At 35.6% G+C, this 12,563-nt stretch overlaps 1 protein-coding gene across 5 annotated transcripts in view; it reads left to right on the top strand.

Annotated features, from left to right (window-relative positions):
* UBN2 (ubinuclein 2) overlaps positions 1-12,563 on the top strand; it is a 118,969-nt gene that overhangs the window by 95,402 nt on the left and 11,004 nt on the right. For 3 of the 5 annotated variants that reach the window (XM_072650078.1, XM_072650079.1, XM_072650076.1), the window contains 2 exons: positions 142-373; positions 864-953. In XM_072650078.1, coding sequence (XP_072506179.1) covers positions 142-373; positions 864-953 — 322 coding nt within the window. Of the gene's footprint in view, positions 1-141; positions 374-863; positions 954-1,112; positions 1,199-12,563 lie in introns of those variants that run through there. The other 2 variants (XR_011976191.1, XR_011976192.1) reach the window with 2 other exon arrangements.

The raw sequence follows: 12,563 nt of genomic DNA, 5'->3' as shown, positions 1-12,563 counted from the left end.
CTTTTGGCCCAAAGTGATTTGTGTGTGCGAATTATTACTGTTAGAGAATTGTTAGACATGTAGTTTTGGTTTTGTCAGTATATTAAAGATGTCAGCTAAGCATTTAAAATCATTTTTTTTTGACATGTGGTTTCTGCACAGTCCACAGCAGGTGCATCCTTATTGGCTAATGCCTCGCCTCTCACTCTCATGACATCACCACTGTCTGTAACAAATCAAAATGTGGCTCCTTTTGGAATGCTGGGGGGCCTGGTTCCTGTCACCATGCCCTTTCAGTTTCCTTTGGAGCTGCTTAGCTTTGGAACCGACACAGCTGGAGTGACAACCACCTCGGGATCTACCTCAGCCGCTTTCCACCATAGCCTAACTCAGAGTAAGTTTTGATTATTCAGTTATTTTGCTATATAATTTGAGAGAAGAGTTAAACCCCACTAATTCAAATAATTGAGTTCAATTAGTGATAGTTATGAAATAGTTTAAAAGAAAACCTTCTGTATTTCAAATACATACAGTAACATAAGCCTAATGAACTCTATAGGATTTTCTTTAACAAAACTTTATAAAACTTATTGTTGAATGATTTTCCGTTTATTACCACACCAGTCATGGTCAGAGGCAGAACAGCCTAATTTCCCACATTTTTGGAATCTCCTTGAAAACAAGGATCATGGCTTGCCCAAACTGTGAAATCCTTGACTGCCTAATATGGTGCTTAGGTACCTCAGGCATTCAGTGAGTCTAATGCTTTTGTCTTGCCTGCATCTGCATAAATTCAGGAATTTATATGTTTTAACTTTTTGAGCAAAAATTTCCTACAGCTAAGGCCTGGGCAGACTACCAGCATCTCATATTTTTTCTCTTAGATATGCTGAAGGGTTTACAGCCAGGAGCTCAGCATGCAGCATCACTTTCTCACTCACCTCTGCCTAGTCACCTACAGCAAGCTTACAATGGTAAGAGTCTGTGTATTTCTTCTTTATCTTGTTTATTTGAAATTTAAAATACCCACAGCACTCAAGAAACACTTCTTTTCTTACTGAAACCAAAGACAAAATGGAGTGGGAAGGGGTTAGGCAGAACAGTTGTTCATTGTACTTCCTCTAAATTGGTAGGTTCTTGAAAGAAACTCTTTACACAAGTGGGAAAGTGGAAAGCATAGTATCCTGATAATACAAGAAGACATCCTTTCTGTTTAGAGGTAACTTTTATGTGGGGAATGAGCTGCAAAAAAATTTTGTGTACAAATAAAGTAACTACGAATCATGGATAAGCATCAGACAAACAATCACTGATACATTATAACCAAAACCAACCCCAAGTTGCGAAATCATTTGCCCTTAATGGTTAGGCCACTTTCCATAATTAGAACTTGGACATTGGTCCGCTTGGAATATTTGTTATACACCCCACTGCCCCAGCTTTAGTTTCCCTACATGGAGCCATTTATTCCAGAAATAGTAGCATTTTTTGTTCTTGCCAATAACTATTAAGACAAATTCCCCTGACCCACCATAAGGCACATGTAAGTTGCATCTCTGAACATAGAAGGGCATCAGAGTAGGATTATTAAAATTCATAAAATTCATTTTAAACAGCTATACAGTCCATTGATGCTATCTTTTGTATTAGAATATCAATATTACTTTGATTCCTGGTACCGCCTCCAGTTAGGACAGTGGCACTAGTGCCTTTTCCCAGAGCGTGAACTCTATCCCCAGGGGGATTCACTTCCTCCCAGTGGTATTCTCTCTTTCAGAGAGATTGCTAACCTTGTTCTTTGTAGTACTCCCCTAGTCTGTTTGGACAATTGTACCCAGTCCCATTCCAAGGATCCTGTTGTTATACTTCCTCCTTTTTTGGGGGTACACCTGTCTCACCCTGAATTCTAAGGGAATGCTTAGGTAGTCTCTGAGGGATGACCTAAGAGTGAACCTATAGTTGGACTTGTCATCTAATCTGTGCATTGTTGTTGCCAGGACTCCACTATCCTTTACCTTTATTCCTCACTGCCCCCTAGATCCTTAAAGAAATTTCTAGTTATAACTCTTATTGTCCAACCCATTGCCACCATCCTTGCCTTTGCATCTTATAGAATCCTTGTCTATGTCCTCCTATAAACCTTCTCTAGGGAGTCTACCTAATATGTGGGCATTCTTTTAGATGTCTTGATATTGTGTGCATACCAAGGGAACATAGACACTGTTCATAGCCATGTACTGCCCACCTTTTTTTCTTGTCCTACATTACACTGATGATATCCTGAAGCAGAATTCTCAGGAATTAGCCACATTCATAAAAAGAGCCATAAAGTTAATAATCACCTAGCTCAATAGCTCTTAGCATTCTTTCTGTCACGGATCTCTGTCAGTTTGGTGAAGCTTATCAATACCTTTTCAGAATCATGTTTGTAAATAACTAGAGGTTAGTGAAAATAAAGATTCATTTTTTTCTATTTCTTGACCCTTGGTATCTGTCCTTGGACCTAGCAGTACTAGATATCTTGAACTATCTACTTCAAAACACTAAGGAAAAGAGAAAGTATAAAAATGTTAATTGTTTTAAATATAAAACATTATATAAGTTCTTGGCTTTCAGACCTGTAGAAAGTTCCTTTTCCATTGGTTTCTTTGCTCCTACAGTGTTGACATAGGGGACAGGTTATCTCTCAAAGGGACTCTCCCTCTTCCATACCCAATGCCCAGTACTTTCCCATTGCTTTGTTTCTGAGGAAATAGGTTATATTTCAATCACCTGTGGATGGTGTCTTTAAAAAAAAAAAAGCAAACACCTTTTTTTGATGAATTAGAAAACAAATATGAACATTTTCTTATACAAAGAAAAAGAGGATTATACATGGAGCTATGTATCTTTTACATACAACTTGTTTTCAAACATATTAAATTTAAACATAGTTTTGCTTGTCTTTGTACTCTTCTGAACTTCTGCTCTCATCTGTGTATTTCAAAAATATTTCATTGATAGTCTTTTTAATTTGGGTGGGGGGAGTGGATTACTATCATTACTTATACATTTTCTGCACCAAGATAAAAGCCCTTCCTTGTAATGCAAAATGTATGTTGTGTTTGGTCATGACTGAAAATGTCTCATTCTGTTCCTATAGTTAGTTAATTACTTGACACCAAGAAAAAGGAGGCATGCTTTTCAGTCTTCTGGATTCTTTATTATTCATTTTATTGATCATAGTTAATAGTTCTTTAGTCTTTTAGTTTTTTCTTTTTACAGTGATGTAGTCATTTTATAAATAGTTCTCATGGTTCTCAGTTTACTATGCATAAATTCATACAAAACTTCTGAAGATTCTCTAAAATAATGTAATTTCTTAAATGCAATCTTATTCTATTACATCCACATACTTTACTTTGTTTAGGCAATCACCTGTTGGTGGCCACCCACTTTGTTTACAATTCTTTGCTACCACATAAAATCGATATTTCTGTATAAATATATTTTTGTATATTTTCCCTTAGTCTTGAATTTGTGTATATGCCTAGTACTAGGATCAAAGTGGATATTTTAGTGACTTTTACAGTATATTTCCAAATTGCTTTCCAAATTGATTTGACCAATTCACAGATTCATTAGCAGTGCTTTAATGTGAGTCTCCTCCTGTAGCCATGCCCTTTTTTGGTCATTTTTGCTAATCTAATGGGTGTGACTGGGAACCTTCGAGTTGCTTTAACGTGCATTTAAATTATTGTCTTTAGTATTCTGAAGCACTTTTTCATGTGATTCTTGAGAGTTTTGATGATTCCTTGTGTTGAAAACTGCTTCATGTCCTTTAACCATTTATCTCCTGGAGAATGGATCTTTTTTTATAGTGTGTGTGCTTTTTGTGGGGGAGGGTCAATTCCTTAAATATCTGAGTCAAAGAAATTTGCTCCAAGGTTTGTGCACACACACACACACAATCAGAATTGTCCATATTATCTTCTGTGATCCCTCTGTCCTTTGTTGGTTATGGATTTTTCTCCTTTCCATTGATCATAAAAGCAATTTCTTCAGTGCTCCTCCGTTTTATTTATGATGTCACCCTTTATGTCCAACTCATATATTCATCTGTGGCTTATTTGTTATATGATGTGAGATGCTGGTATACATCTAGTTTCTGATAGACTGCTCTCATTTTCCTAGCAGTTCTTGTCAGATAGTGAGTTCTTATCCCAGTAGCTGGGATTTTAGATTGCATCAAACACTAGGCTACTGTGATAGTTTTCTTCTGGATCTTGTTTACCTAGTCTGATCTACTGAACAAGTTTTCTGTACTTTAACAATACCAAATAGTTTTGATGATTACTGCTTTTTAGTATAATTTGAGATCTTATTCTTTAGCCCTCTTCTTTCTCACTTTTTTTCATTGTTTCCTTGAGATTTTTGATCTCCTGATGAATGTCATTATAATTTTGCTCAGTTTTGCCAAATAATCCTTTTGGTAGTCTGTTAATAATGTATTGTACTGAATCTGTAAATTAATTTGGCTAGTGTTATCATTTTTCTTCTATTAGCTATTTAGGTCTTCCTTTATGTCTGTAAATAATTGGAGAAATACTAATTTCTCATGAATAAGCGAATATAATAAAAATTACAGTGCTATCTAAATTAACTTCCTTCTTCAGTGCCATATCAATCAAACCACTAAAAGATTATTTTATAGAGTTGGGGGAAAAATAACTAAATTCATCTGGAAGAACAAATGATCAAAAGATCTTAAAGGAAATAATGAAAAAATGTCAGGGAAAAGGGGGCCTAGCAGTACTAGATCTCAAACTACTACAAAGAGTAATCATCAACATAATTATTTGGGACTGGTTAAAAAAATTGAAAAGTTGATCAGTGGAATAAGGTGCACAAGATTTAGGAAGCAAACAAATACAATATTAAATATTAACTGTTTCTCTTGGTCAGGAACCCTGAGGGTCTTCCCTTCTCACTTGATTTTTTAATTATTATTGTTAAAATATTCCTTGAGTATTTAAAGAGGCCTATTCACTAAATGGGCATCATGTCACTCAAAGTGAGAATTTGAAAAGACCTTGACCTGAAATGGCCAGGGTCTTCCACTTCATCCTGGGCCATCTCCAGTTGTCCTGATGAATATCTGGTCACTGGACCCAGATGGCTCTGGAGGAGAAAGTGAGGCAGGTGACTTTGCACAGCCCTCCCCAACTCAAATCAAAGTCAGTTGCATGTCATGTCATCATCTCCCTGATGTCATGGTCCTCTTCAAAAATAAAGGACAGACACAAGGTACACAAGATTTTTAGGAAGCAAATGAACACAATAGTATCATATTCAGCAAACCGAAGGACACAAATTATGTGTCTCACTGTTTTACACAAGCCTCACCATTTTCCCACACTACTGGGACAGTTGCAAAGTGTTCTCAAAGAAATTAGGTTTAAATCAGCATTTCATACCATATATCAAGTTAAGGTCTAAATGAACATATGACCTAGATATAAAAGGTCAGTCCTATTATCAAGAAATTAGAGAAGAGTGGAAGAAGAAACTTTTACAGCTATGGAGAGGGAAATAGTTTGTGACCAAAAAAGGGACAAAAAATCATAAAAGATAAAATAGATTAATTTTGGTTATATAACATTGAAAAGTGCTTAGATGCTGAAAACTACTGCAAGTAGAACTTGAAGGGAAGCCATTAACTAGGGGGAAAAAAAAATCAGTGAAATAAAATTTCTCTGATAAGTTTTTCCATTGAGATTTATAGGGAATGGGTTAAAATATTTGAGAATAAAAACTGTTTCCCAGTAGATAGATGGTCAAAGGATATGAAAAAATATTTCTTGGGGGAAGAAATCCAAGCTATCAATAACCATATGAAAAAATGCTCCAAAGCACTAATAATTAGAGAAATACAAATTAAAACAGCTATGAGATTCTTCTGCACCCAACAGGTTGGCAAACATGACAAAAAAAGAAAATAACAAATGTTGGGAGAGCTAAGGGAGGACAGGCACACTAGTGCAGTGGTTGTCAAACTCAAGATAGAAACGGAGGCCACTAAACCATATAGAAGGATCCTGACAGACTGTATGTTGACTTAGAAAACTGAATATTAATGTTACTTATTTTATTGTATTTATTTGTTCTAAAAACATTTCCCAATTAATATTCTGGTCCATGTGTTTGATACCTCTGCACCAGTGCAACAAGAGAAAAGGACCAATATATACAGACATATTTAGAGTAGCTCTTTTTGTAGTGGCAAAGAACTGAAAGCTAAGGGGGGAAGGGGTGCATATCTTAGGAAATGCCTAAACCAATGATATATGAATATAATGCAATATTATTGTGCTGCAAGAAAAGAAGGAATGTACTGTTTCAAAGAAACCAAAGAAGACCTGTGTGAATTGTTGTAGAGAAAAGTAAGCAGAAGTAGGATGACAATTTATATAGTAACAACATTATAAAGAAAAGCTACTTTGAAAGACTGGAGAATTTAGATCAGTGAAGCTAGGTGGCGTAATAGATAAAGTGCGGGGCCAGGAGTCAGGGAGACTTGACTTCAAATATGACCTCATACACTTATTAGCTCTGTGGCCTTAAGCAAGTTACTTAACCCTGTTTGCCTTTAATCCACTGGAAAAGTAAATGTTAAACACTCCAGTATCTTTCTTTGCCAAGAAAACCCCAAGTGGGGACATGAAAAGGTAAACCTGACTGAACAACTGAACAATAAGTGATCGACCACTGTTCTAAATGACTCATGAAGTATTCTATCCACTCTGTGATAAGAGAAGTGATGGACTCAAGATGCAAAATCAAACATAAATTTTTGGACTTGGACAATTGGGAATTTGTTTTGTTTGATCATATGTGTTTTAAGTGCTTTTTTTTAAACAGTGAGAGTAGGAGGGGGGAATAGGAATAAAAGTTTAAATTTTAACTAATTTTAAAAAAAGGAAAAAGGATCTTTGAGTTATCCATTTTAAAAATGTAGAGACAATAATAGAAGGAAGATCAGAAAAAAAAAACACAGACACACAGGATAGCTTTGAAAACTCCAAAGTCAGAGACTCCAATTGTGGAGTTTATAGCCCAAGGAAGCCATTAATAAGAAAAAAGCCCCCATATGCTCCAAAATATTTATATCAGCATTTTTTTGGTGATAGCTTGGAATTGGAAGCAAAGTAAATGCTAATTTTTTTTTCTTCTTTTAAAAAAATACTATTTGTCATACAGGATGTCTCTGTGCGAAGGGGTGGGACACAGAATACTGTGGTGATGTAAGAACCAGAAAATATCAATTAAAAACTAAAGTTGGAGAAAAAAGAAAACTAGTTTCAAGTTATTTACTTAATAAGAAAAGTGAGCCATACATAAAATATATATGCAGTTTCATATACAATCCCCTTTTTCTATTCTATGTATATATATATGTGTGTGTGTGTATATATATACATAAGTGCCCATTTTTTAGTCTTTGTTAAATTCAAAATAAAAAATATCTTAACAATTTAAAGAAAGAGTGTTTTGTATTTATATTCATATTATTCCAAGATATGTCTATATGTTACGTGTAATATGTGTTTGCATATGTGTGTATATATATTCTGTATTGATTTTGAATGGCATTTTTATATCTCTTTGGATTTTGTTGGTAACGTACAAAAGCACTAATGATTTTGTGGGTTTATTTTGTATCCTATTATTTTGCCAGAATTATTTCTGTTCATTATTTAGTGGTACTTTAAACCTGAGGTATCAAACTCCAACCCAGAACTCTGAATGAGGCCCTATAATACAATATCAATAATGTTAATTTGTGGTTTTCCAAGGCAGTATGCAGCCTGCAGGTATACATAACAAAATGAGTATCTACTAATCAGCAAGGTTTGAATGTGCATATAATGAGGTATTAAAAATAATTTTAAAATAAGTTTGAGTTTGACATCATTGTTCTGAGCTGTTACATATCATCTATAGAAAGAAATAATCCCTTCAATTTCTTTTTCTTATTCCTATAGCTGACATTTCCAGAACAATACCAAATAATACTGGTGATTATGGAAATTCTTTTTTGAAGATCTTACATGAAAGCCCTATCTAAATATTGCTTTGCTATATTAAGGAAGTCACTTCTAAACAGTGGATTTTCTAGAGAGAGTTCCTGCCCTGCCACTCCCCAGAACAATGCCTACATTCACCCTAGAGTCTTCTTTTTTTAAATATTAAATTAAACTAAAGTGTAGGTCCCTGGACCTGATCCCAAGAAGCTACTTGCCTGCAATTTTTAAGAAAAAAAAATTACAGCCAAAAAAATACATAAAAAATTAAGAGGGAAGAAAACGATCAAGACATTTTACAATAAGTATGCTTTAAATCCTTTCAAAATATGTTGTTACTGTGAGAGCTCTTTCATGATGATAATTTCTTTGCTTAGTTCAGCTGAACATGGAAATACATACATGCACTTGAGACAGAACCACAATTTTATCTGTAACTTGTTTCCTATGATGTCTAAGATTCTGAAATTTTGCACATTTTATGGTCAGCCAAATTTTAAATGTTTTTTTATATGTAAACCTTACAGCTTCTTTTAAAATTATTTTTAATATCTAATTAATGCATCCAAACCTTGTGTATTAGTAGGGCCTAATAAACTATTTCCTGCTAGTGTTGTGTAACTACTACTGCTAAATGTCATCCTAGTAGATTTGGATCAATTAGTAACCAACTGAAAATGAATCCAATTAATTACATAGTAAAATATATGTGTTCTGAACATATATACATTTCTGATAATGTGGTCCACCATTTTAAAATATGGGCATCCTTGGGGCTCATTAGAAGAAATAAGTTAGGCCATTCTGCACGTACCTTCCCCAGACCTATGGAAAACTATTGATAGAGCCAGCTTCCTTTGTTAAGATAATATTGCTGTGGAGAACATTCCCCAGCCTCTCCTCCAGTGTAGTTTAATTTAAAGTTATCACATAACCATTGGGATATATTTTTGTAGTTTTAAGCATTCATTTTATTTCTTCTAACTGTAATATATTTGTATATACTCGACCCAGCTAAGTTAATTTTAGAATTTGATGGCTTGAGTGACTTCTGTATTCAAAATACCTGACCCTTATATAGGTACCTGCTCCTGCCAGCAGTAGAACCTGAGTACATTTGTGGAGTCAGGGTTAGAAAGCACCTACATAGGGTAGTCTTCTCAGATGATCTTTTAATCCCAGACCCAGACTGAGATTTCATTATCCCCTCTGGCTGCTACACAAAATTCAGCCTTTGAATCAAGCAATGTTCACTTTAATACAGTCGGAATTTAGCTATTTTGAAATGGAGATGGAATTGCTCTCCTCTGAAGCCCATGTAATAAGTAACCCCATTCTTAATCCCAATCAAATAAAAATGTAGGCAGTCTTATCCTACTGTCTTCTCGGGTTTAGCAGACTAAAGGTTATTGGACTTGTGTGGAATCATTTTATGTCAGACAGCTTGGAGAAGCTGTATTCATACAACATAGGTAACTGCCTAGAATAATGGAACATATTAGTGCTATAAGAATATCTATATAATTATAACTGTAAGAATGGTCTAAGTCAGAATTCCTTGTGAGGATTTGGTTTAGTTTCAGAACTTTAGAAATGAGTCACCTTCTACTCCTAGTAAAACCAATCTCCTGGGAAAGATTAGGAATATTGGGGTTACTGATTTTTTTAGAGGAGCTAGGTGGTACAGTGTTTAGAGTGTTAGACTTCTGGAGTTACGACGATTTAAGTTCAAATCCTGGTTTAGACACAGTGTGACCATAGACAAATTACTTAATCTTTTTTAGCCTCTGTGTTCTCATTTTTTAAAATGAGGGTAATAGCACCTACCTCCTAGAGTCATTGTGAGGATCAAATGAGATAATCCCTCTAAAGTGCATTGCAAACCTTAAAGTGCTACATAAATGCTAGTAATAAGAATAATGATAGTATGAAATCTAGATTTTAGAGTTGAAAAGTTTTTCTTAAAAATTTTAACTTTAAAGTCCTTGTAAAAGTTAATAGTATCTCACAACTCATTGGATAAGGCTATTTTTTCCAGTGAAACAGTTTGTTTATACAACACATTTAAAACTACCTAAATAGAACACATTTTAAAAGTGCCTTGTCATTCTATGAATTTTACACTTAATTTGCTTGCAAAGTGATTTATAGTACTGCTTTCTCTGTGATGTTGAAAACCTACACTACAGGTTTAGTAATATCTCCTAGCTCTGTCCTTCACATACAAACTTTGTAAACAGTCCTTACCTTGTTATATTAGTAACTTTTTCCTAGAGGTAATAAACAGTTTGTCATTATCACATTGAGTAAAATCATTTATTTTTGCCTTTGGTGCCAAGGCATAATGGTTAGAGCACTGAAACTGGAGTCAGAAAGACTTGAGTTCAAATTTGGCCTCAGACACTACCTGTGTGACCCTGGTGCAAGTCCTTTAATCTCCCTTTACTTCAGTTTCCTCAGCTGTAAAATGGGGGTGAATAACAGCACCAGCTTCCAAGGTTGTTTTGAGTATCAAATGAGATATCAGTTAAAAGTACTTAGCGGCGTGCCTGACATAACAGGCACTGTATAAATTCTTATTTCCTCCTCCTTTTACCATGCCGTGTGCTGCACACCCTTCACCATTAATATTTTTGCATCAAGAACAATGCTCCTTTCCTCTGCCTTCTCTCAAGCTTCGTTTCTGTTCAGCATCTTCGTTCTCCTTGATAGAATGATCTCATAGAATCTCTGTTTGCTTAGCCACTCTTTCACTTGATCGCATTAGCTCCCCTGGTTTTAATTATCATCTCTATGCAGATGACTCTCAGATTTACTTGTCTAACCTTCAACTCTCTGGTCAGGCCTCCAGGCTCACATTTCCGGCCGTCTATTTGAATGTATCCTGAATCTTAAATTAAACATCTTTAAAACTGAATTGATTATACTTCTTCAAGGGCTCCCCTCTTTCTGACTTCCCCTATTATTGTCAAAGGCACTATCATCCTTCAGTCACCCAGACTCACAACCTAGGTTTGTAAGGTCCTCCTCTGTTTCTCACTCTGATCCCCCCAGTATCCAATGATGGTCAAGTCTTTTCATTTCCACCTTTATAACATCATTTGTATATGTCCCTTCTGTCTTCCAGACCCTCATCACCTCATCACAGCACTTGAACTATTTTAATAGTCCACTCTTTGGTTTCCCTGCCTCTCCTCACTCCAAACCATCTTTCACTTAGCTATCAAATTGATCTACTAAAATACGGATCTGACCATATCACCCCCCAATGAATTAAGCATTAGCAGCTCTCTTACCTTTAGGATCAAGTATAAAACTCTTTATCTTTTAAAGCCAGTCATACACCTTCGTTTCCATGTGCTTTGCGACCCTAACATTGACTCCTTGTTATTCCTCACACATAACACTCCATCTCCTGGCTGCCCCCTATGCTTAGGATGCTTTTCCCTCCTCATCTCCACTTCCTGGCTTCCTTCAAGTCACTGCTAAAATTCCACCTTCTGCAAAACTTCTTTCCCACTCTTCCTTAATGTTAATGCCTTCTCTCAGAGACTATCTTTGGTTTATTCTTCATATATCTTGTTTGCACATAGTTAATGAAGGAATAAAAGATTTATTAAGCACCTGCTATGAGCAAAACACTGTGCTAAGTGCTAGGGATAGAAATAGAAAGTCCCTGCTCTCAAAGAGCTCCCATTCTAAGAGTTGTCTGCATGTTTTCTTTCCTATTAGACTGAAAGCTCCTGGAGAGGAGGAGCTTTTTTTTTTTCTTTGGCCTTTCTTTTTGTCTCTCCAGTTCTTAGGGCAGTACCTGCACCAAACACAGTCATAGCTTAATAAATGCTATTTGAATGATTGACTGAAAGGAGATAAAATTGTGTATGTCTCCTAAAGGAATCAAAAGATAGGTCCTCTGACAATAGAGAAGGTATTTTATGACTCCTGTTACAAATCCCCACAGTGTGAACACTGGGCAAATAGTAGATACTAAATAAAATCTTGAATGAATGAATAGAATGCTATTCTTTGCCCAAGATGCATTCTGTAATTCACACATTCATTCATTGCCATCCTGGGAAGGGAAGGGAATAAGCTATTATATGGAGCCTGTATACGTGCCAGGCACTGTGCTCAGCACTTTACAAATGTTGTTTCATTTGATCCTCAACAGCCCTGAGAGGTAGATGCTACCATCATCATCATCATCATTATTATTCACATTTTAAACTTCAGGAAACTGAAGCAAATGGGTTAAGTAACTTGCCCAGGGTCATATTTGAGGCCAGATTTGACCTCACATCTGATCCCAGGCACAGTGCTCTGCCCACTGGGCTGCCGGCTGCCAGCTGCCTCTGTAAGTGGCATGTTCAAAATTAGTTGATCCTCAAATATAAATTCAGTGTTTTTGATTTCCATATCCCAGTTTTTATACCACTTTGGTCTTGATTACTTTAAATATTCTGTTTTAAAGTATGAGTCACCTTTGCAGAAATGAAATGTTACAAGTATCTTAATAAATTG

This window comes from Notamacropus eugenii, chromosome 3 (assembly GCF_028372415.1).
Source record: "Notamacropus eugenii isolate mMacEug1 chromosome 3, mMacEug1.pri_v2, whole genome shotgun sequence".
In the NCBI taxonomy this organism is placed as follows: domain Eukaryota; kingdom Metazoa; phylum Chordata; class Mammalia; order Diprotodontia; family Macropodidae; genus Notamacropus; species Notamacropus eugenii.
Note: the sequence above shows the minus strand (reverse complement) of the source record. Positions and strands in the feature narration are given on the sequence as shown.